Source organism: Pungitius pungitius, chromosome 14 (assembly GCF_949316345.1).
Source record: "Pungitius pungitius chromosome 14, fPunPun2.1, whole genome shotgun sequence".
Classification (NCBI taxonomy): domain Eukaryota; kingdom Metazoa; phylum Chordata; class Actinopteri; order Perciformes; family Gasterosteidae; genus Pungitius; species Pungitius pungitius.
Genome location: NC_084913.1, coordinates 1,678,705 through 1,704,800, shown reverse-complemented (window position 1 = coordinate 1,704,800; position 26,096 = coordinate 1,678,705). Strand labels below are relative to the sequence as shown.

The 26,096-nt window shown below is 43.4% G+C and overlaps 1 protein-coding gene and 1 long non-coding RNA gene across 2 annotated transcripts; both read right to left on the bottom strand.

The window, feature by feature from the left end:
* Window positions 1–759: 759 nt before the first annotated feature.
* Window positions 760–10,895, bottom strand: LOC134104132 (NACHT, LRR and PYD domains-containing protein 3-like; the record flags this gene model as incomplete). The annotated part of the gene is made up of 5 exons (XM_062557458.1): window positions 760–1,637; window positions 1,757–1,803; window positions 6,882–7,055; window positions 8,520–8,693; window positions 9,115–10,895. Coding segments are annotated over 5 exons (2,754 nt in total), but the record flags the coding sequence as incomplete, so codon positions are not given.
* Window positions 10,896–11,927: 1,032 nt separating this feature from the next.
* LOC134104137 (uncharacterized) lies at window positions 11,928–13,092 on the bottom strand. The gene is made up of 4 exons (XR_009941608.1): window positions 13,054–13,092; window positions 12,852–12,965; window positions 12,344–12,493; window positions 11,928–12,006 (listed from the first exon to the last, which is right to left on the bottom strand). It is a non-coding gene; the product is annotated as an uncharacterized LOC134104137 (long non-coding RNA).
* Window positions 13,093–26,096: the final 13,004 nt, after the last annotated feature.

Sequence of the window (26,096 nt, the reverse complement as noted above, 5' to 3'; positions counted from 1 at the left end):
GGACGCAGTCCGCCGCGGTCCGGCCCTGGGGGAGGAGCTGGCTCAGCTGGTGGGTCACATGACGTCATGGCGTTCCCCTGTGAGGTCATCGTTGACTCTCTGCTGTCACTCAGCTACTGGCCCACGTGGTGGAGGGTTTGTCCAGTCGGGTTCTCCAGAGGAGCTCAGTGGGATGACCTCTGACCTCTGGCTCATCATCATTGTGTCAAATATTAAAGACTTGCTTTGTTTTCCTGACAAAATGTGACTGGTTTAATTCAACATGAACCTTTTAGTTAAAACACAGATCTTCTTCATCTTCATCACCATAAATCATGTCACTGTGAAACTAAATCTTGAGTGTTTTATTGTTAATTTAAAACCTTTACATTAACAATGAAAAGTCCCTTAAGAAGCAGGAAGTCATGTGACTAAAGAGCTGGAGACCAAAGTGACCCTCACAGGCCACCATCTGATTCACCACAAACCAACTATTGATTAATAGAAATAAAAAGGCTCTTCTGCGTTATGGACATTTACTCGTTTCTCAGGTTCTTGTTGAAGAAAGAAAAGTTTATGACACGACGAGCAGAACGCTGCTCATCAATAAAGTTTCACATTAACAATCAATTATACAACACAAAGTACTACATGGAGGGACTAAACGTTGTACTTCTATGTAACTTTAATAAAAACACAAGTAACTAAAAAAAAGGAACAAAGCAGATAATGTGAAATGATCTTTAATGTGACAATATTTGAAGTTAAAATTTGAGTACAATTTATCAAACAGATCCATTAGTCGTATAAAATGTCTTCTTGAACATTGTGACACATAAAGATTAAGATTAAACTGTAATTAGGAGCCAACATCTAAATGATGATTATTGATTCATCCACAGAGGCATCGAGCACAGAGACATTAAAACACACCTCGCTGAGCTCTTTCACACGTTCATCTGCAACAGCACAAGTCCCAGAGAGCTGTGGACCCCCAGAGTCCAGACCAGCTCAGGTACCCCTCACCTGCTCCACCTGCACCTACACCCACATGGACCTCCATCAGCTGTACAGACTGAACTATGTGGTGAGCAGAGAGGAAGGTTCTCCACCAGGAGGAGACTCACCGTCCTGAAGAGGACACAAAGACACTGAGGAACTGAACCAGAACCCAAACCCAGGATAAAGAGGTTCAGTGAATGTGGTGCTGAAGGTGTGGAGGTGGATCAGTGAGTCAGAGGAGACTCTGTAGAAGGACAGAGAGCCAGCAGGACAGTCCACATACACTGCTACTCTATGAGAGGAGGAGGAGGAGGTGATGTGTGTTACTGTATTATTGTGACAGACAGAGTAACCTTTATCAGAGCACCACAGACTCCAGGACTGATCATTGTTTCCAAACACACAGTCATTACTGCCTCCTTTCCTCTTGATTCCTCTGTAACTCACTGATACATTAACGTATCCGCTCCACTCGACCTCCCAGTAACAGCGACCAGTCAGACCAGTTCTACACAGCAGCTGAGGCCAGTTGTCAAATCTGTCTGGATGATCAGGATATGACTGAACCTCCTCCACACGTGTCACCTTCCTGTTGTTGTCAGACAGTTTGAGTTGTCTGTTTACTGTGTTTGTGTCGATTGTGAGTTCACAGGAATCTGATGAGAGAACAAGACACAATACAGCTGCAGTTATTAATCATGTGTTCATCTAGTGACATCACAGAGGTGAATGAGTGATGTCACAGTGTGATGAATCCAACTCAAAGCTCACTTACACTTCCTCAGACCTGGTGTCATCCATTGGACTCCAGCAGGCTCCACCCTGAAAGGAGGAGAATGGAGACATGGACATGACATCACTCTCATACACACAGCTTGGTCCTTCATGTCCACATGGACCACCTCTTCTTCTTCTGATTGGCCCATGACCACAGCTCATCATGTTCACTCATTCATCATCTGTGATGATTAGTGCATGTTAACGTGTTATAAACCTACTACAGGCCTAAAGTACTACCAGCATGAAGTACTACCAGCATGAAGTACTACCAGCATGAAGTACTACGAGCACAAAGTACTACGATCATGAAGTATTACCAGCATGAAGTACTATGAGCAGGAAGTACTACGGGCACGAAGTACTACAGGACTAAAGTACTACCAGCATGAAGTACTATGAGCAGGAAGTACTACGAGCAGGAAGTACTACGAGCACAAAGTACTACCAGCATAAAGTACTACCAGCATAAAGTACTACAGGCCTAAAGTACTACCAGCATGAAGTACTACGAGCATGAAGTACATCAGATACAAACAACCAGACTTCAGCACCTTGATGCTGAAGAACTGTGGACAAACCAACGAAGAAGAATGAAGCGTCCTTAGAAGCCTCCCAACACGCACCAACACACACGGCGTGAGGAGGACACACAAGTTGTGTGAAACAACAGTGACGAGCAGGGCTGGACTGGGACAAAAAAAGGACCCTGGCATTTTAGCTCAGACCGGCCCCCCACAATCGGTCGGACACAACCACCAACCAGTACACTATCCTTGTGGTCCCTGTAGATATGCACATCTACTGTTCTGTTCCCCAAAGCCCATACAAAGCTGAGAACTACTGTGAGTGCCATGGACCAGTGTAGAATTGCAAGTATAGGTCACTATACTTGCAATTGGGATAGTTCCCCCAAAAATGAAAATTGTGTCATTATTTACTCACCATCAAGTTGTTTCAAACCTGTGTGATTTTTTTATTCTGCTAAACAAAAAGAAAGATATTTTAAAGAATGTCTGTAATCAGACAGTTGATGGACCCCATTGACTTCCATAGTAGGAAAACAAATACTTTCCTCAAAATATCTTTCTTTTTGTTTAGCAGAATAAAGAAATTCATACAGGTTTGAAACAACTTGGGGGTGAGTAAGTGATGACACAATTTTCATTTTTGGGTGAACTATCCCTTTAAAGAGCACAAACCCTCTTTAATATGACACCAAACAACATTTACCTCTAATTGTTGAGACACTTCCCATAAAAAACCTAAACAAACAAATAACTCACACAAAACGTCCTGATTATATATATATATATAAAATGTAGATGATATTAGAAATTCAGAAGAAACATTAGAAAATATCCAGTTAGTTGAATATACAGCTTTCAAAATGCAAAGTGGGTTTTTATCCCCAAATAACATACGTTAGTGACCTCTTCTAACGTGTAATCAAAATAATCAAATGGCATCATTTAAGTTTTTTTCTAGAGAAGAAGGGCCGTTATGAGTTTTAAATGGTTACATTAGAATATATAATATATATAATATCCCAAGTTGCAATTGAATAAGTGAACTCTCAACTCTGCTCACTACAAAAACAGAGCTAAATATCTCATGCTGTTATTTGACTTTAGCTGAGTGGCCATTGCAGCAACTTTTAAGTGACAATTTGACAAATGACAACCTGACACTCAGACTTTATAATAGCAACAACAGCCTTATTAGAACATTCATTAATGGAGGTTAAATGGTCATCATCTTGGTTGTAGCCAGCTCCAGCCCCGATTTCCAATCACAGCCCGCTAAGTCAAAGACGCGCGAAAAACTCCCGGTTGGTGTGAAGTTGTGACGCATCACTCCAGTGTGCGCGCGGGGGCCGGGTGAGAGCTGTCCTCTCTGTGGAAATGAGCAGTGATGCTGGCGCTGCAAAGAAAAAACAGACTGTGCAAGCCCGGCCGCCAGCACCCCCCCGTCAGCTCGCGAAAGTGTCCCTGATTTGGGGTTGGGAGAGTTGGCAACCCTATGCTTCTGCAACATGTCGTCAGGTTCTGCAGTAGTTTTGACAACTGAAGCTACAGCACTAAACATGTCGGTCATTTTTGAACACGTTGAGGCATCAACCTCTAGATTTATTTATTTTTGGCCCGCAATTTCTCCGCAGCCCCCTTGCTCTTAAGGTTTTGTTCCTCCATCCTAATCCACACATTTCTTACTGGCTCGGAGTCACTGACTGACACACGGAGAGGGAGGGGTGGAGCCTGCTAAGAGATGATTGGGCCGGCCCAGTGTCAGTATGGAAAATGAACCAATGGGCCGCTGTCCCTGCTTTATGGGCCGGTCGAAAGCAAAAAAAAATGTATAGGCCTATCGACCGGCCCCCAAGTGCGTCGGCCCACCCCGATTACCAGTCCAGCCCTGGTGACGAGCTGCAGACTCTCAGTCTGAAGAACAACATCTGCTCCTGTGGAAGGAGGTTCTCTCCTGCTGCTCATGTTGTTCACAAGAAGAAGAGAAGTTCTTCATCATGTGGAACTTCAATGACCTCGTGTGTCTCAGCAGCTGGATCAGTGCAGAGTGACAAAGTGAATTTATTCATTGTGTAACTGCTCAAGCTGCATCAATGGAAGTCATTTTCAAGTAAATCCACATTCTTTACAGACTGAAAGTCATTTCTTTGAGCTGGACCACTTTCCCTCACTAACAGGGAGCCTGACTCCTGAAGACCAGCTGCTTCATGCATCATGTGATCAATGACCACTGACTGATGTTTCTTCTGCTTCAACTTCAGGAGGAATTTATATCCTGTGTGTCAACTTGTAGTCGCTCAGATTGCCTCTTGTGTTGTTCTGATGACATTAATTATGAATAAAAACACACCATTTCTGATTTATTATTGACCTTTGACCTTCTTCACTGTGGTTTCACAGGTGGTTTAGTTTCTATCACCTGTAGTCTGCAGGTGAAGATGTTACAGCTCAGGTGGGTCTGCAGCCACAGAGCACTGCCCGAGTCCCCCTAGAACTTTGGTCCAGTCCTAAACAAACCTCTTTGGGCTCTGACCCCCCAGGGGGCTGTTGCACCAAACCCGGATAAGGGATTAAGTCGGATATCCAGGTTATTCTGGAGGAATTTAGCTTGACTTGCTTGAATTAAACCGGGCCAAGTAACCATGGCGATTTATTCTTTGAAGCTAACCTGCTCCAGACCAGGCTAAGAGCCAGGCTAAGATGAATCCTGCAGCTCATGGGTTAAATCAGCTGATCTGGGTTTAACAGTTATTCTGTTGTGTTCTGATGTATTTTTATTAACATTTTAGAAGTGTGTGTTTGTCACTGAAGTCCTTAGCTCACATCTTCATGACCTTCATGGCCTCAGAAGAATGTGTCACATCAAAGAGGATTTTCACATGTGGTAGAAAACAACAGGACGAGGAAATAGGAGCCATAGGAAAGGCCAAAAGGAAACGGTTTAGCCACTACACATATAGTGCTTTACATGTTGCTACTCAAAGACACTTCACAGTAAAACCAGCACATTTACCACATCAACACAGATACAGCAATAAAACCAACACATAAAACAGTCAAATTAAAAGAAACTAAAACAGAGTGTACAACTTTCCTAGTAAGGAGATATTTTTAAATCCTTCCACATTCAGTCGATTGTCTGCCAGACTTTTTCTCTGTTTAATTACAGCTGCCGTGTTCCTTGTTTTGTGTATTATATGCTTCACCTCCTCATATATTTGATCAGTAGCTGATCAGCAGGTGAAAAATATGCTGCGCGGCGTCTTCTCCATTTCAGCATCAGTGAATGTGTGATGGACACCGTGGTCTACTTAAGAAAGCTGTGGACCTGCACTGATCCCAGATATGTGACCTGGATCCACTGAGCTCCTCCTTCTAAGCGCGACTCAGCAAACGTGCAACAGATTAAGATCAAACTAAGTCAAGCTGAGCTTAATCTCTTTCTTTATTGTACTTTTGTGCAATACCCCCCTGGTCCACAACCAGCTGTTGGTTCTTCACTGAGTGTCTGTGGCCGACTGTCACCTGTAGTTTCAACAAGTCCAACTTATCATCCAGGGATCTGGCTCTCAGTGCAAAGCACCAAAACCTGAAGCTGAGCTCCTTTAAGACACCAAACATTCCTGCTGTGATGATCCATCAAGACGGTTTGAACATATTGTTTCTTTAACTGTGTCATTTAGTAATAACGTGTGACTAAAGGACAACACACACTGGAGGCAGATGATCAGCTTCTAAACATCCAGGTGACGACGTTGACTCATATCAACCCACCATGATGCCGTCAACGTGTCAGGAGACACCTCTGTCCTCTCTAATAACAACAAGACAAGGCTGCAGAGACACAAGCCTTTCATCACCTTCCTCCCTGTTTAGGGAACAGTCATCCTGACTACTCTTCCTCACTACTTCTGTCTGTGTTGATGGTCTGATGTGGGAAACAGTTTGATGAGTCTCTGGTAGTTTGAGGTCAGCTTGGTGTCTCAGGGTCACATGACCAAAAGGTCTCCAGCTCTACCTCCTCTACCAGACTGATGGTCTGTGGCTGCAGCAGGTGTCTTCATACCTGAGAGTCTCCAGTCTCCAGTGAGGATCCTTCAGTCCATCAGACAGCAGCTTCACTCCTGAGTCTCCTGGATGGTTGTAGCTCAGGTCCAGCTCTCTCAGGTGGGAGGGGTTGGAGCTCAGAGCTGAGACCAGAGAAGCACAGCCTTCCTCTGTGATCAGACAGCCTGACAGGCTGCAGACACACAAAACAACACACATGTCACATGACCTGAGGGAGCTGTGAGGGCTGGAAGGTCACTGCAGGACTGAGATACTGTCGGCTAGTGAGGGATCATGTGACCATTATTACTTACTGGTTTACAGACAGAACAAAACACACAAAAGCCCATTAAACTTTACATCAACAATCTTATAACTGAAAAATATATTTCCAAAATGTATATTTCTAACATTTTAGTGAAAACAAAGTCTAACAAATGTTTTCGGAAATATTTGGAACATAAATATTTTTTTTAAATCATACAAGAATCATATGAAGTAAAAAATGTACCATTAATGTAAATAATGAAGTGGACATTGAATCCTGACCTGAGAGTCTCCAGGCCACAGTGTGGACTCTTCAGTCCATCACACAGCAGCTTCACTCCTGAATCCTGCAGGTGGTTGTTACTCAGATCCAGTTCTCTCAGACTAGAGGACTGGGAGCTGAGGACTGAGGACAGAACTTCACAGCTTCTTACTGAGAGGTTACAGTCACTGAGTCTGAAGAGACAACAATCAACAAGAAAAATAACATGTGTGTTAAAATTAAACTCTCTTTAGTTATGAGTTTGAACTAAAATGAAATCATGATGATCAAAGAACATTTGTTCAGTGAATGTTTTTACAATTGTTCTTTTTCTACTTTAAAACAAGAGGAAAACATCAGTTAATTTGCTCTCTTGTTAACAGGAAGTACTGTAGTATCAGTATCAGGATGAGGAAGGAAGATTTAATGTTGTTAAATAGAGCTGAAAATACAAAGTTAAGCTTCTCTATCCTGTAGACAAAGTGGGTAAAAAAGAGAAATTAATCTTCATCTTCTGATTTCATGTTTTTCATGTTCTGAATCAGAAATAAACAACCATCAAACTGTCAGTGATCGTCACAGTAGAGACACACATTAAAGTCTTCATTCTCTTTCCCACTTCTGATTTTCTCCTTTTCGTTCATTCATTCTATAAAACTCTGATCACAAAGCCTAAATAAGTAGATATAGGTAGATATTTAGGTCCTGATGAATGAATCTAACTGAAGTAAATCCACTACATGAACTGTTTTTAGGTTTCATGACCAGTTTGTTTCTCTTGTGTCCTCCGGTTTTCCTCCACCTGCTCTGTGCCTCCACATCCTTCACCTGCACTGAGCAGCTCTTTCAAAAGCCTCCACCTGTCACATGTTTATGTGCGTTGTTTGTTGCTTAGTAACAGACGTACGTGATAAGACGGTTTAACACTGTCTTCTCATGATGTGGATGTGAACTGGTTGAAGTGCTCGTGTCTCCAAACGCTGGCTTCTGTCACCAGAAAACGGAGCAGCCAGGTCCACATGAACATCTCTGCTGGCCGACCAGCCGCGAGCTGTTAAACAGGTCTTCATCTCCACCACATCGTTCTCTTAGTTCCTCGTCTTTAGCCTGCTAACAGTTAGCTAAACGGAGACAGCTGAGCTAAACCAAGGAAGCTCACTCACACTCACTGAGGTGTTAAATAGTCGTCGTGGTTCGTATCGGTGAAAAGAACCACTGCTGCCCCACAGTGAGCGAGCGGTCTGGGTCCGTGGATGATGTCATTATGACACGTTAATAACCGCCGTACGGGGGCCGTACTTTGTCCACGTCTGTTAGGTTCATGCAAATTTAGGGGGAAAAAGTATTGACTTCTTCAACCACCAACATTTCTGTCTCATTAACCAAAGTTAGAATAGATTTAGTCATAGTTTAGTTTTAAGATCTTTTTTCGTCTTGTCTTTGTCATGGAAAAAGGTTGTTAACGAACCTTTTTTGTCAAACAAAAGAAGGGATCAAACTAAGAATAGCGTGAGATTAGGAACTTGCGATATAAAGTTAATTAAATCTGAAATCGTCTTGAAGAACTAATTCATAGATTGAGGAAGATGTTTTTTACTCCGCATGGAGCTTATCCGTTAGAGACACATTTAAATCATTGAAGACAAACTTAATCTGACCTGAGAGTGTCCAGGTCACAGTGTGGACTCTTCAGTCCATCACACAGCAGCTTCACTCCTGAATCCTGCAGGTGGTTGTTACTCAGATCCAGTTCTCTCAGACTAGAGGACTGGGAGCTGAGGACTGAGGACAGAACTTCACAGCTTCTCTCTGAGAGGTTACAGCCACTGAGTCTGAAGAGACAACAATCAACAAGGAAAATAACATTTGTGTTAAAATTAAACTCTCTTTAGTGATGAGTTTGAACTAAAATGAAATCATGATGATCAAAGAACATTTGTTCAGTGAATGTTTTTACAATTGTTCTTTTTCTACTTTAAAACAAGAGGAAAACATCAGTTAATTTGCTCTCTTGTTAACAGGAAGTACTGTAGTATCAGTATCAGGATGAGGAAGGAAGATTTAATGTTGTTAAATAGAGCTGAAAATACAAAGTTAAGCTTCTCTATCCTCCATCTGACTCGTTTTAAAGAAAGAAAATAAATAATCTTTATCTTTTGATTCTGATTTCATGTTTTTCATGTTCTGAATCAGAAATAAACAACCATGATGTTGACATGAAGTCATGATGAATGAATCTAACTCTTTACTTACAGAACTTTGTTGGAGGCTTTGACCACTGGCAGCAGCCTCAGAAGAGCCTCCTCTGAAGCTGAGAATTTCTTCAGGTCAAACACCTCCAGATCTTCTTGTGATGACAGTAAGATGAAGACCAGAGCTGACCACTGAGCAGGAGACAGTTTATCTGTGGAGAGACGTCCTGAACTAAGGGACCATTGGATCTCCTCCACTAGAGAACCATCATTCAGTTCATTCAGACAGTGGAACAGATTGATGCTTTTCTCTGGAGACACATCCTCACTGATCTTCTTCTTGATGTACTTGACTGACTCCTGATTGGTCTGTGAGGTACTTCTTGTCTGTGTCAGCAGACCTCGTAGGAGACTCTGATTGGTCTCCAGGGAAAGACCCAGGAGGAAGCGGAGGAACAAGTCCAGGTGTCCATTAGGACTCTGTAAGGCCTGGTCCACAGCACTCTGGTAGAGACGCATTGGTCCAGGTTCTCCTGACAGCAGATTGACACCAGAGCTGAAGAAGGTCAGATGGACATGAAGAGCAGCCAGAAACTCCTGAACACTCAGATGGACGAAGCAGAACACCTTGTCCTGGTACAGTCCTCTCTCCTCTCTGAAGATCTGAGTGAACACTCCTGAGCACACGGAGGCTGTTCTGATATCGATGCCACACTCTGTCAGGTCGGATTCATAGAAGATCAGGTTGCCTTTCTGCAGCTGATCAAAGGCCAGTTTTCCCAGAGACTCAATCATCTTCCTGCTCTCTGGACTCCAGTGTGGATCCGTCTCAGCTCCTCCATCGTACTTGACCTTCTTCACTTTGGACTGAACCACCAGGAAGTGGATGTACATCTCAGTCAGGGTCTTGGGCAGATCTCTTCTCTCTCTGGTCTTCAACACGTCCTCCAGAACCGTAGCAGTGATCCAGCAGAAGACTGGGATGTGGCACATGATGTGGAGGCTTTGTGAGGTCTTGATGTGAGAGATGATCCTGCTGGCCTGCTCCTCATCTCTGAACCTCTTCCTGAAGTACTCCTCCTTCTGGGGGTCAGTGAACCCTCTGACCTCTGTCACCATGCCAACACACTCAGGAGGGATCTGATTGGCTGCTGCAGGTCGTGTGGTTATCCAGAGGCGAGCAGAGGGAAGCAGCTTCCCCCTGATGAGGTTTGTGAGGAGCACATCCACTGAGGAGGTCTCTGTGACATCAGTCAGGATCTCATTGTTGTGGAAGTCCAGAGGAAGTCGACACTCATCCAGACCGTCAAAGATGAACACAACCTGGAACTCTTCAAACCTGCAGATTCCTGCTGCTCTGGTTTCACTGAAGAAGTGATGAACAAGTCCCACCAAGCTGAACTTCTTCTCTCTCAGCACATTCAGCTCTCTGAAGGTGAATGGAAATGTGAACTGTATGTCCTGGTGGTCTTTGTCTTCAGCCCAGTCCAGAGTGAACTTCTGTGTTAAGACTGTTTTCCCAATGCCAGCCACTCCCTTAGTCATCACTGTTCTGATTGGTTCTTCTCCTCCAGCTGAGGCTTTGAGGAGGTCTCCTTGTCTGATGGTTGTTTCTGGTCTGGCTGGTCTCCTGGATGCTGTTTCAATCTGTCTGACCTCATGTTCTTCATTGACCTCTGCAGTCCCTCCCTCTGTGATGTAGAGCTCTGTGTAGATCTCATTCAGAAGGGTTGGGTTTCCTGCTTTAGCGATGCCCTCAAACACAGACTGGAACTTCTTCTTCAGGTTGGATTTGAGTTCACGCTGACAATCTGCAGCAGGAAGTCCTGAATGAAGACAACAAAGAAGATCAATGAGTCACAGAATAGATTTTAACATGTCCTTTCCTCAGAGAATGACTCCATGAATATATTCTGTCCATCTCTTGAGACATTAGTGAAGGTCTCATTCATCGTGTTGAGGGAAAATGTGTCTTATTATCCAACATATATTCATGTTATAATCAGTTTTAGAGAAATTGGATAAGTAGGGATACAACTAGATTAATATATAGTGTATGTAGACACTAGGAGGAGAACAGGAGGGTCAGCTGACCAGACTGAGCCAGTTAGTCCAGCATCAACAAGCAGATAGAAGGTCTAGTGAAGGACAAGAGGAAGAATAGTAGGACGACAACAGGAGGAGAGTTACGTAGTTAGATTGAGGGGGAGAGCTTCACTCGATCAATGGTCAAAAAGATGTATGAACTATGTGTTGTATCATCACCTCGTTGGTGTCTTTCTGGAAAGAGCTCGGTTTATTTGTAGCTCCAATAAATCTCTGACTTGAAGAATTCAGGTCTCCAGTGGGTTCTATGTGTGTTACTGAAGGTTCTTGGTCTGTGAGGGTGTGTGGGTCCTCATCACCAGTCAGATAGATCAAGTCAGTAAGTTAGAGAATACGTAGAAAATAGTTGAAACTAAGAATAAATGAATCCACAACATCAGCAAGTCTTTAGAGGAACCCTCTTACTGCTCTGCAGACGCTCAGCCAGATCCTCCTGCTTCATTCTCCTCAGGAAGTGCACTGAGATCTTCACAAATGCCTCTCTGCTCCTCCTCTGCTCTTCATCCAGCACCTCCTCATCCTGCTTCTCTAAGCATTCTGGGTAATCTGAACTCACAACCTTCTGGATCTTCTTCAGCTCGTTCTTCACAAAAGGTGAGGATGTTCTCCTCCAGCAGCTGGAACAGAACATTCTATGAATGACACCAACTAGAACCATGGAAGCCACCATCAGGTCCATGTTGGACAGATGGAATATCCACTGGTCTACAAAGTGCAGCATGGAGATGATGGTGAACTGAGAGATGTTTAAGTAGTTGTTCATGTACACACCATGAAGATGGAGTCCAGGTGGGTTTGATGCTGCTGGGCAGACTCTGTGGGAACCTCTGAGCTCTCCTGGTCCTCTCTGTGGAGGAACATGAACCATCAGCTCACATGGAGTTTGGACCATCAACACCAACACAACATTAGGTAAAGGTATTGGCTTCTGTCATGATTGATCACCATGGAAACCAGATGCCGAAGACTGATGACGGACAGTTTATTAGTTGAGTGACAGTGTTTACATCTGAGGATGTTTACAGTTAATGATTCACACTTTAACACATAAGGACCAGTTAGATGAAGATAAGGAGTTCTGTCATGATGGATCGTCAAGGAAACAACAATTTAAACAATGAACAAACATTTCTGTGATTTACAACTGATGATCAGAACACTTCTTCATCTGTTTAAGAACTTACTTTGGGTCAAAAGAACGGCCTCCATCTTTGAAGTTAATCCTTCCACCAATAGACTGATCATCTTTGAAGTTAATCAGATGATCAATAGAATGATCACTCTTCATGGACACACATCTGGGTTCAGGAGACTTTCTTCTCTGCTGATGTGAACTGAAAGAAACACTGAGATTACATCATCACATCATCATCTAATCATGAAGCATCATCTCACATGGTATTCGTCCTAACAGAGACCAAAACAAGGTAAAGGTCCATGACGTGAGGTCTGGATGTGGACCACATGACTGTAGTGGTCTAGGTCTACTGGTCCTGCTGGTCCCACTGAGAATCAACAGCTCACTGTGTTCTTCACCAGTCAGTTTGGTTTAGTCCCATCAGGTCTCACCAAGCCCTCCATGGAGCTCTCTCTCCCTCACTGGACTCTGCTGAAGGGCCCTGGAGCAAGAAACCCAGAACCTCCACCAGAGAGTCTAGTAGAAACACCTCACCATCAGCCTGAGACCCTCACCTTGCATCAGCAGAGGGACGGACATCTTTGAAGAATATAGGACGATCCATAGACCGGTTACTCTTCATGGACACACAGCTGGGTCCAGGTCCAGGTCCTGGTCTCTGATGGGTCCTGGTCACACATGTAGAACCAGAGTCAGTGAGTCAAAGACGTTGGGACATGGAGACGAGTGGAGGACAGTTGGAGATGGTCCTCTCACCTCTGAGCTTTGGTCTGTCTGTCATGTCCTTCAGAGGGAGGGACACTGTCCTCTGGGTCCTCAGCCTGATTCATAGCAGAGTCCACACCTTCACACCTTCATAACAACCTGCTGGGAGATCTCACACATTATTCATCTTCATCAGGACAAACTCACAGAGCTCATTCACCTCACATTCACGTCACAGCAGCAGATGCTGTCGGCCTCTGTCACACAATCCCAACCTGCTCCCTCAGCGACTGTGGCTTGGATCCCAGGTCCTGTTGACCTGTGTCCATGTGTCCTTGAGCAGGACACTTCACCCACATTGCTGCTGTGGCTGTGAGTCCTGTGTGAATGTTGGTGTCTGATGGACAGGTGTCTCTGTGTGGTAGCTGCTGTCATTCATCAGTGTGTGAATGATGACATGAAGCTTTAAAGCGCTTTGAAGGGTCAGAAGACCAGAAAAGAGAAACAAGTTCATTCCATCCACCATTTAGCAAACAGACTCACAGACTCACATCTGTCACAGTGTTTGAGTCCTTTATGAATCATTTCCTTAAGTCAGCTTTGGATGAGTGAATCGGCCCAAAGGAATTACCCAGAAGTCATTGTGACGTTAAAAAAGTGTGTTCAGGCTGTCATAATAACATGTTTACATCATTATTGTATTTTTGCGACTATAAAGGTGCACTTAAAATCCTTTTTTTTCTAAAAAAACGACGCGTGCGCCTTATAATCCGGAGCGCCATCTATATGGATCAATTGGTTGATCCATACTGGTTAACGAGGATCCATTGGAGGGAAAGTCTGGTGCCAGCAGCTCCAACAGCGTATATTAAAGCTGGTAGTTGGATGTCGGGATCGAGCTGACGGTCCACCGTCTGTTCCAGCGCTGCCTCTCGGTGCAAGATGCACCAAAGCATTTACCAAGAATGTTTCCATGAATCAAGAAGGAAAGTTGGAGGTTCAGAGATATTGTTGATATCCACATTAACGTTTGAACAACGTTACCATGGGAGTGAACGCTTAATAACGTTTGATTTAGCACAGCCCGATCTAGTGGATGCATAACGCAGCCCCAGTCAAACCTTTTACTGCAGTATCTTCTATTCTATGCGCCTTACAATCCGGTGCGCTCTATATAGGAAAATAGTTCATTGAAGGTGCGCCGTATAGTCGCGAAAATACGGTACTTAAAATGACGTCAGCAAAGAGCCTAAAAGACGTTCAAATCAGAGTAAAAAGTACAATAAACCTATTTGACGTTGTCATGGTGACGTAGCAACAAAGTGTTGTCCATTCAGATTTACAACATTTACGGAAATTCCGGACTATAATCTGCTACTTTTTTCCTCTATGACCACTGCATCATAGATATTAAATACTATGTAATCACTAATGATGTCACCTATCTAACTGTAGCTTCCATTGATTACTGCATCATAGATATTTAATTCTATGTAATCACTAATGATGTCACCTATCTAACTGTAGCTTCCATTGATTACTGCATCATAGATATTAAATACTATGTAATCACTAATGATGTCACCTATCTAACTGTAGCTTCCATTGATTACTGCATCATAGATATTAAATACTATGTAATCACTAATGATGTCACCTATCGAACTGTAGCTTCCATTGATTACTGCATCATAGATATTTAATACTATGTTAATCACTAATGATGTCACCTATCTAACTGTAGCTTCCATTGATTACTGCATCATAGATATTTAATACTATGTAATCACTAATGATGTCACCTATCTAACTGTAGCTTCTATTGATTACTGCATCATAGATATTAAATACTATGTAATCACTAATGATGTCACCTATCTAACTGTAGCTTCCATTGATTACTGCATCATAGATATTAAATACTATGTAATCACTAATGATGTCACCTATCAAACTGTAGCTTCCATTGATTACTGCATCATAGATATTAAATACTATGTAATCACTAATGATGTCACCTATCTAACTGTAGCTTCCATTGATTACTGCATCATAGATTTTAAATACTTTGTTAATCACTAATGATCATGTCATCTATCTAACGGTATGTAGCCTCATTGATCACTACATCATATACATACAATACTATGAGGTTAATCACTATTAATGTAGAGACACAGAAGAGGTTCAGGTACGTCACCATTTTAATTAATAGTGATGTTTGTGCATTTAACTGTACGATGACACCACACTGATGATCAGCCTCTTGATGTTTGAGTAACAAGGAGACAAACGGTAGGTGTGTGTGGAATGTGTTACTATCCAGTAAAATATGTACTGTTTAATTGTTGTTACTGTGCCCAACGTCCTCCTTTATGAAACCATACAAAATAAAGCTAATGCAGTGTGATGTAATATAACAGCCCTAATTTAAACGTTCAGCTAAGTAACGTTTTTGTTTCTTCCATCTAATATGAATCAATATTAGATTGACACCTGTCATTGTAATCCAGTAAAGTTCAGCAGCACCACAAACTACAGCTGCTCCTCTTCATCTGCTTTAAAAAGATGTTGGACTGTAGAACAACTCTGATCTGATCCATTGACATACTTTGCCTAATTATTTTATGACTTATTATATATATATTTAATGATCAATATAATATATATATAGTTTCTAATTTAAAATAAAAATAAAACAAAAGCTTGATAATAGTAAAATACTCAACATAAAACGTATTAGCGAGACAAACTGACGTGGTGACGTCATCAAGTCAGCTGCTGTTCCGATTGCGGAAACGACCGATCTCCCGAAAGCGCGAGTCCGTCTCCCGAGTCTGTTCTCGCGGGAACGCAGGTCCGTTCTCGCCGTCTTAGTTATTGAGAAAGGGCCATTTAGAGCAGATGTTCTCTACTGACGGTTAAACAGTGACGTCACAGCCACTTACGAAGAAATGCGTTTAAGAAAAGATTAAAGGAAAGATAGAAAGTTTTTTACATTTCCGTTTTGAAACGAACAAACTGCAGAAACCTGGTTTCCGGGTTTCTGTATTTCCGGGTTTGTCGTATAAACGGTTTAAATGAACCTTGAAACGTTTCACGGCCCGTTAACACACAAACACACACATAAACAAACACACACTAAAGCACACATTGTGTATCACGGACATACTCACAGGATCTGAACACTTTCAGATGTTAAAGTGAAGCTCAGGTGACTTTCTGCCTACGCGTAGGTGCGCGTCTTCTTCTTCTTCTTCTACTTTATAGTCGGTAGATAATCAATAATCGGCGCGTTACCGCCACCAGCTGGTGAGGAGTGAGGACGACATGTGTGCTCAGTAAACACGATACTCTTATTTTCTTAATAACATGAATGAATGTGAGATGTTGAAGTCATTCTGGATCACACTCAGTGTTTGGGTTCTTTTGCATAAAGTCCACATGTCCATCCGTCCCTTTGTCCTCAGAGGTCTTCATCACCTCTTTCTGCTCATGTTGGTGACGTTGCAGAGTTACATGTCCTGTTGTTTCCTGTTAGTCACAATAGTCACATGTTGCTGCTTCCTGTTGACCTTTAGCTTTAATGGAGCTGCTGCCTTTGTTTGTGGATCGCTTCACGTTTGTGTTTGTGGTTTTTTTTAGACTCACTTGACGTGGAAAGATTCATAGACACATTTCTTTCAACACGGACCTGTAGCCAATCAGAAATATTACTGTACAAATGTAAAGATTTCTCCAAAGAAAAAGCCCTATAATTGTGAGTTCAAAAATACGTTTTCTCCATATTTGAACAGATATAAAAATACTTTTCTCAATAATTCCAGTCACAGCAGGGCTGGACTGGGACAAAAAAAGGACCCTGGCATTTTTGCTCAGACCGGCCCACCACAATCGGTCGGACACAACCAGCAACCAGTACACTATCCTTACGGTCCCTGTAGATATGCACATCTACTGTTCCGTTCCCAAAAGCCCATACAAAGCTGAGAACTACTGTGAGTGCCATGGACCAGTGTACCCAGTCTCTCTTGACTGACTCCCAGTCCCTGGTGATCAAAGCTGGCAGTGGAGCAGGGCCACACAAAGGAAGTAGAGAGAGAGAATGCCACAAACTAAGAGAGTCAGTGTGGACCAAACTAAAGTCTGGATGTTGATACAAATGTACACAAGTGTGATTTAAAAAAAATATATATATATTTTGATATATAAATGTTTACATGCGTTTGTTTACAAGTCATGCCAATACAGCTAATTTAAATAGAATTAGATAGAAAGAGAAGAATGATAATGAGACATTTGATGGACCCCATTGACTTCCATAGTAGGAAAACAATACTATGGAAGTCAATGGGGTCCATCAACTGTCTGATTACAGACATTCCTCAAAATATCTTTCTTTTTGTTTAGCAGAATAAAGAAATTCATACAGGTTTGAAACAACTTGGGGGTGAGTAAGTGATGACACAATCATCATTTTTGGGTGAACTATCCCTTTAAAGAGCACAAACCCTCTTTAATGTGACACCAAACAGTTACCTCTAATTGTTGAGATACTTCCCATAAAAAACCTAAACAAACAAATTACTCACACAAAACGTCCTGATAATATATATATAAAATGTAGAGTATTCACTTGGCGTAATATTGCATATTGATGATATTGGAAATTATGAAGAAACATTAGAAAATATCTAGTTAGTTGAATATACAGCTTTCAAAATGCAAAGTGGGTTTTTATCCCCAAATAACATCCGTTAGTGACCTCTTCTAACGTGTAACTTGTTGTGAGTAATCATAAAAATAATCAAATGGCATCATTTAAGTTTTTTTCTAGAGAAGAAGGGCCGTTATGAGTTTTAAATGGTTACATTAGAATATATAATATATATAATATCCCAAGTTGCAATTGAATAAGTGAACTCTCAACTCTGCTCACTACAAAAACAGTGCTAAATATCTCATGCTGTTATTTGACTTTAGCTGAGTGGCCATTGCAGCAACTTTTAAGTGACAATTTGACAAATGACAACCTGACACTCAGACTTTATAATAGCAACAACAGCCTTATTATAATATTCATTAATGGAGGTAACTGTTAAATGGTCATCATCTTGGTTGTAGCCAGGTCCACACACACTGTCCTCATGCACCGCCCTGATTAACACTCCCTCCCTGTTCATGGAGCTACCTGCTTGCTCACCGCTTCAATGACACTCTCCTGCTCACTCTGCCCCTCCTGGACTTCACTGTCACACTGACACCTGCTGCACCTTCTCCTCTGCTGCACCTCCTCCTCTGCTGCACCTCCTCCTCTGCTGCACCTTCTCCTCTGCTGCACCTCCTCCTCTGCTGCACCTCCTCCTCTGCTGCACCTCCTCCTCTGCTGCACCTTCTCTTCTGCTGCACCTTCTCCTCTGCTGCACCTTCTCCTCTGCTGCACCTCCTCCTCTGCTGCACCTTCTCCTCTGCTGCACCTTCTCCTCTGCTGCACCTCCTCCTCTGCTGCACCTTCTCTTCTGCTGCACCTTCTCCTCTGCAGCACCTTCTCCTCTGCAGCCTGCGAGCCACAAGCAGCGCTATCGCTATCAACCTCTAGTTTTTTTTTGTTTTTTTGCCCCAGAATTTCTCCGCCCACCCCCCCCCCCCCCCCTTGCTCTCACGTTCTTGTTTCTCGGCCCACAGGGCATTTGCCCGGGATGCCAGATTACCAGTCCAGCCCTGGCTTGGGCTTCACCTTCATGGACAGCTGTGGAGCAACGGTTCTCCAGGTCAGCTCATCATGGGAACGGCAGTGGCCAGCACTCGTTTCTGGCCTGGGCTGCATCTCCACTTTCACCCATCAACCTCTCCTTCACAAGGACGTCCACCCGGTCATACGACCTCTCCGCTGCATTCCCCTCGCACGACGCCACGACGTCACAGCAGAGCTGACAGACCTGCTGGAAAGAGGCATCATTGAACCTGGACCTCTAACTTGGTCACTGCTAAGAAGAAGTCAGGTGGTTTGCGGGTGCGTGTGGACCTGAAGGCTGTTGTGCCCGACAAATACCCGCTGCCCACGGCAGAGGAAGTGACTTCAGTTTCACGGCTCCAAGGTCTTTTGTAAGCTTGACCTCCACCAAGGCTACCTGCAGGTACCTCTGCAGCCAGAGAGCCGTAACCTCACTGCTTTCCTCACACTACACCAGGGTACCGTTTGGTCCATGCTCCGCCCCCCAGCTGCTTCCAGAACATAATGTCCACCATCTTCCCTGGCACACCAGGGGTGGTGATGTTCACGGATGACATAGTGGCGCACGGATCAACGCCGGCCATCCACCACCAACGGCTCACACGGGTGCTCCACCCACTGGCCTCCCATGCCCTCACGCTGGATGGGGAGGAATGGATTTTGAGTTTGTGGGGTTTCGTCTGACCCCTGAAGGCCTCAGTCCACTTCATTCTAACGTGGAGGCTATTCAACGGATGCCCATGCCCTCCAGCCCTGCCCTAATGGCCTCTTTCTTGGGCAGGACCGCCTATTACTTTGGGCGCTTTCTTCTCCAGGATTCCTCCACCACTGCCCCTCTCAGGCTGCTCCTCAAACAAGAGGCCCAATGGGCATGGACCTCTGCCTGTGAAGATGCGGTCGTGCAGCTGAAGGATGGAGCTCAAGTTAGAAAATAACATTCATGAAATAAACGGAAATGAACACAGCAGCTGCAGGACGAGACTCGACCTTCAGACTCTATCTCGATAAAAGAAGCAGATCGATTCTATCGAAGCAAAGAGAAACTTAATATTGTAACCACACCTTTAGAATGTTGTTATTCAACGGAACAAGATGAACAACTTAAAGCTTCAGTGTCAGAAATAAGTAGAAAGAAACATGTCTCTACTTTCCTTCAGTGTTGTACTTCTACTCCACATCTGAGACAAATATATTGTACCTTGTACTTTATACCTGAATGAAACGATTAGTCGATTCATCGATTTGATGAAATGAAAATAAAAAATCCATGATAAATATATATTCTCATTATGAAGCATAGAACAACCAGCCACTTCAATGACTTTTTAAAATTAAGGTGCAGGTGATTGGACACAGGTGGAAACAATCATGGACACTACAGACCATCACAGGGGAAGACAGGACAAGGCAGGAAGTGAAGTTACCCAGGAACACGAGAGACATGAAACTACAAAATAAAACAGGACATGAACCCAAACCGACAACAACGTGTGCACAAGTGTTTCAACAGGGTTTAATAATGTTTCACTGCGCTCATTATAACTCTTTGTATATTACAATATTGTGTCATCTGCCAAACTTGAGGCAGAGTAGGTTTAATAACTGTTGGATTATCTTCAATAAGTCAAAGATCCAGTGACTAGATTCTGTAGTTTACTGATGGAAACAGACATAAAATAAAAGACTGAATAGGAAACATTCAAGACAGCTCAATATTCTTTATCTGCATGAATAATGTGCTCACAGAGTTAATGATGTCAATATCATGTTAGTAATCAACATATATGATATAGTATCATTTCAGCTGAAAGAATAGGACTCAACCCCTTTTCTTTCCCGAACTAAACTGTACACCTTTATTCTGCGATACCCAACACCATGTGACTTTACTGTAAATGACAAAGAAACGGCTCCTACAATAATTATAGAAATCATTATTTGACTTCCACCAAATAAAATCAATTTAAAGAGATTATTGTAAACAGGAAACAGGATTTACACAACAGGAAGCAGCAGACAACAAGTACTAAACACCCCGTCAGAATTAGACGCAGAAGGTTTCCATGACAACGTCTCCATCCGTCTTCAGCTCACTTTGGGGGGGTCATCCCTCCAGAGCCTCGTGGTTTCTTTCATTCTGGACCTCTAGAAACTCGGTAGACCAGGTGGGAAGGAGCGGCTCTATGTAGATATAAAAGTGTCATGTAAGATAACGGAAACAAGCACTCTTTGTGATTACACACTGAATACACACGTTTGTGTTTATCGCGCACGTTGATTGTGTTCAGAACGCCAAGCGACCCCCTGAGAGTCTGAATGAAGTTACAGAGGCGTGAATATAAAAGTACCTGCTGTTCCTAGAAGGTCCACTGGGGGTCGCACTCTGTGAGGAGCGCATGCGTGGCACTGGCACCTCGCCGAGGCCCTTCCTGTAGCAGGTTGAGGTGCCTCGTGTGTTTCCTACGTCAAGAGAGGTACGAGTGGTGGAAAGGGTTGGAAACGGTCACCCATCTTCCAGCCTGCAGAGAGAAGCCATCTTGTTGTTAAGCAGCAGGTGTCAAAGTCAAAGTAGTCAAAGTAGCTTTATTTGTCAATTTCTGCATGTCAGACATACTGGTAATCGAAAAAACGTTTCCCACACTCTCACGGTGAAACAAATAAAGTGCACAGGCACAACAACAGATAACAGATAAGACAAGACAAGACATGTTTATACAAATAGATATAACAGCAAGTGTCTCTGCTGTCTTTGAAGTGGCTGGTTATTTTTTTGGAGTAGTCCTGTTTTGCTCTTCTGATGCCACGGGACAGGCTGGCTCTCGCTGTTCTCAGGCCAGTTCTATCCCCGGCTCTGAAGGCTTTGTCTCTGGCCCTCAGCAGCCGATGGACAGCTCCTGTCAGCCATGGCTTCTCGTTAGCCCGAGTGACGATGGTCTTTGTGTGGGTCACATCATCTGTGCATTTGCAAATGTAAGAGCAGACAGTGTCTGTAAGTTCCTCATTGTCTATGTGGTTGTTGTGTGTAGCTGCTTGCTTGAACATGTCCCAGTCTGTTGTCACAGGACAGTCCTGAAGAGCACACATTGATCCATCCGGCCACACTGTAATCTCTTTCCGAACTGGTTTTTCCACTTTCACCCTGGGTCTGTATGCTGGCATTAGCATAACGGTGATGTGGTCAGAAAGTCCAATGTGGGGGAGGGGGGAGGCCTTGTATGCTCCTTTGTGTGGGGTGTAGACCAAGTCCAAGGTGTTTTTCTCCCTTGTTGGGAAATCGACATGCTGGTGGAGTTTTGGTAGTACAGTTTTGAGATTAGCATGATTAAAATCTCCGGCGATAATGAGTCCATCTGGGTGTGCGGTCTGTTGTTCGCTGATGTCATGATATAGTTCACCAAGTGCCGCATTCTGACATTTTGTCTTTTGAAAAGTAAACAGGTGACATAATGACTCAATGAAGCTGAAATAAACGTCATCAATCTACCTTTTATGCATCATATCTCCCGTACACCCCCCCCCCCCCATCTAGCGAGCACCTGTTGGCCACACTGCTTCCTCTAATAATGAGTAGATGACATGTTTAATCTGATTCTGCTCGTCTTACAGCATCGGACCTTCTTCCCAAAGGAAAGAGAGCGGTTGGGCCGGATGAACAGTCTCTATGTTGCGGTATAAAAATGAACATTTAGAAACTCCTTTGGGTGTGGTTTTGATGTGAGAGTTTCCATGGCAACCACAAATTGATTTCCAACCGGAACAAAAGGAGAACCGTGACCTTTGAGCCAGTAGTCGTAGTGAATTGGTGAATTAATAGAAAGGAGCTTTATGCCGACACGTCGGATACCTGCTGACTCTGAAAAAGAGAAGCATTCTTTGGCCAATCGGTGACGCTGTTTCCCAGCTAACTATAGAATGACATGTGCAATCAAAGGGCTCTTTTGATAAAAGTGTGATTCTTTTAAAATAAGTGAATACTGGTTCATCACAGCGTAAGGAGCATCTTGTTTGGCTGCTCCAGTGGTTCCAAAGTGTTGGAACCACTCCGAAGGGCAACTGGTGACAGTGGCTGGAGACGGTGTGACGTCACTGTTGTTTTCAAACCTCCATTTGGGGCCTTTTCCTTGTGGCCGATTGACAGACTGAGTCCTGTCAATCATGGTCTTGATGTTCTACATTGATCTACTCGTTAAACACTCGACCTCATTTGAACTTGTCAGCCTCCCGTTTGCTTTCAGTTTGAAGTAGTTTGAGGTATTTGTACAAACTAAACTAAGGGGTCACCAGACGTGACTCAAACTGTGCTTGTAATGGTTTCTGTTCACTTAATGGGTCTCAGCAACAGAACCAGAATAAGTCCATGTTTCATTGGGTGGATTCAGATCTGCAGTATTATTATTGGATTATTTTCTTCTATGTTTCCCTTGTGATTTAGATTTAAAAGTGGCCAAAAGAGGGCGTCGCCCGGGACGTTTCATTGATCACGCTCCCTTGTGTCCTCTGGCTTTTTGAAAGAGGAATCTGGTGCATAAAAGATGAAAAGCAGAGATTCCGAGCAGTCGCACAGAGCCACACCGCTGAGGAACGACTATTTGATCAATGGAACATCAATATGTTCAGATGGAACATTTTCTGACCAAAGTGGAAAAGAAAAACAAGCTGAAGGACAAATGAATGCAGGCGTGTGCGTGGTGTGTCGTTTGTGACGTATCCTCAGGCTTCCTTTGACACTTTGAACCAATCCATTTCACACATACACCACAACGAGGCCTTTTCTCAGGGAAACACTGTCAATGCATAATACTACTTTGTCATGCTGTTGCACCTTGAATTTAGACAGAAAATCATGCTTTTGTCAGTATTTGCAGTGGAGCATCCTGGTATTTTTTGTCCTAATTACACACATGAAATGTCAAGTGTACCTCACGTTAATACTTGTAGAAGATCCCACCTACTGACTTTTAAGAGCTCTTGCCTCCAGGCTCTGGCTCCTTGTGTTTGAAATGTCTCACTAATGTTCATTTAGTGTTTTTCTGTCATCAGGGTTCTACCCGTAATAATGGAAGACCTGCAAAGCACAATGTCAATCATTCCATCACCATGTGGTCTGCTCATCCTACCTCCAGGCCTTACTGAAGGTTGAGATCTTCTCCAACAAGAGGCCTGCTGGGAAGGATTGAACAGCTCTGCACTGCTGCTGCCCTCTAGTGGTCAAACTGATTCTTCCTGTGGCCAATACAAATATTCAGTTTACAATCATGTGACACGAGAAAAGACCAGATTATTCAATACTTTGTTTGTTGTTGAAATAAATAAAATCTTCCAATTTTAGAAACTGAGAAGCTTTTATGTCACAGATCTAGTTTCCAATAACTTGTCTATTGATTGTCCACAAGCAAAAGACTGCAGAAGGACGGATGGCGTTATAAAATATATACATAGAATATCCAAGTGTAGCTGATTCAATCCTCTTCTGCAAATACACAATTAGAAATGATATCTATCTTATATCGCGTCACAAAGAGGCTCATGGGAAGTGACAAACAAGGGAGTCCACACGGTGACTTAAAGAAATAACAGGTTTTATTCAAGAACCAACAAAATATGAATCTACAACGGAAGATAAACTGGTGAAGTGTGAAAGTGGGCATATGAGGGGTGTCATGGAATTGAGAGGTGTCCTTAAACAAAACGCATACTCTAACAAAGACTAAATCCAAATGCTGCTGGTGGGGATGGAGCTCAGGCTGGGCACCAGGAACTTTAACACCTGGCTCGCTCCACCCACAGGTGCAAGCTGTCACCTTAACGGGTTTCCCCAGCTCCACCCGTCTCCAACCTGCAAACAAGAACATAGAGAAGGTCCAAGGAGCCACAGTGCGTGACTAAAGAAATGAGTGAGTGTCGCGCTCAATGCCAGAACCCTACTGTTACATCATTGGACAATAAAGTACAGCCTCTCGTACCTTATTGCTTCAATATGTGATGTATGAAATGTTCATATGAGGCCATTAAAAGCCTTTTACGAAAGAAGAAGGTCACACAAAGATCTAAACATCTCATAAACATCTCATGTTGATCTCTGAGAGGATCCTCAGTGACTTTATTGTGGAGGTTTAAAAGCAGGAAGGACGTCTGTGTGTGTTTCCTGTTCTTTAACCACTTCTTTTAAGGACGTTTCTCAAACAATAAGAAAGTACTTTATATTACTCTGAATAATATTAATACATCACTATTGTGAGAATGAGTGGACACTTGATGTGGATCAATGTGAAAAAAGAGAAAGACCACCAGTTAGTAAATTACTGAAGATAGTTTAGACTCTGCAGAAAGCGGACCACTGTAGGTCAGCCCCTCCCTGTTGGTTATGAGGGGGGGGGGGACTGAGTAGAACGTTTACAGATGGGTAAAGTTGGCAAGATCTTCACAGACATTCTCAGACTTCCAGGTTCAAAAGGTCATCAGCGAGACGTAGTTAAAACACTAAAGACGCCTCAGTGTGACGTCAACAATCCAATCGGCCCCAATGTTTTACAACAGGAGCAAAAATCACCTTTCCCTCCCCATGGAAGAAGGACCAGTGTTCCACCCTGTGCTCTCACTCACACTGAGTAGTGTTTGTACTGCTCTCTCTCAAAAAAGGGTTCACTTTGATGGGTGATGCTTTAGGTAAATGGTAAAGATTCCTCTCTTTCTCCTCTTCACCTTTTCTGCCACAATTTGTGGATTTTTGTCCCCAAACCATATATGGACCTGATTGCTGATAGTAATGTGCATTTCTGTGTCCTGTCTTCAGTGCCAGCTGGTCTGCCCTCTCATTGCCACGTACACCTACATGCGAGTTGAAGCTGACCTCCCTGATGATTCCTCCTTGGAGCTGACTGGAGGACATGGTGCAGTAGACCTTGCTGGCTATTTGAAGGACACGACCTCATACGCATCAGGGCTGAAGATGAATCGGAGCAGATCGACACATGTTCCTGCTGTGTTTCTTCCACCCGTCGCAGTGCAATCCTTACTGCCAACATCTCCACTGTGTGGAGCCCCAGATCATTAGATGTTCTCCTGGCATTACGCATCGAGTGAAGGTTTCGTAAGATACCCGTGTCCCGGTGAACTGAGAGTCGGGATCTGCCCCCCCCCCTTTTTAAGTAGCCGATGGTGGAAAGATTCTTCCCCCTTGTAGGACATCTGCTGGAGGAGCTTCAGTAGCAGAGGAGAGAGGGGTCCAGCCGCAGCTCCTGAACTTCTTACTTCACTTTGCAGAAGGGGGGCTACACACAGGCTTTTATTTTGGTGGGGGGTCAAATAGGTGAGTGGGAAAAGTTTTTTTTAATTATATTTATTTATCTAATAATGTTAA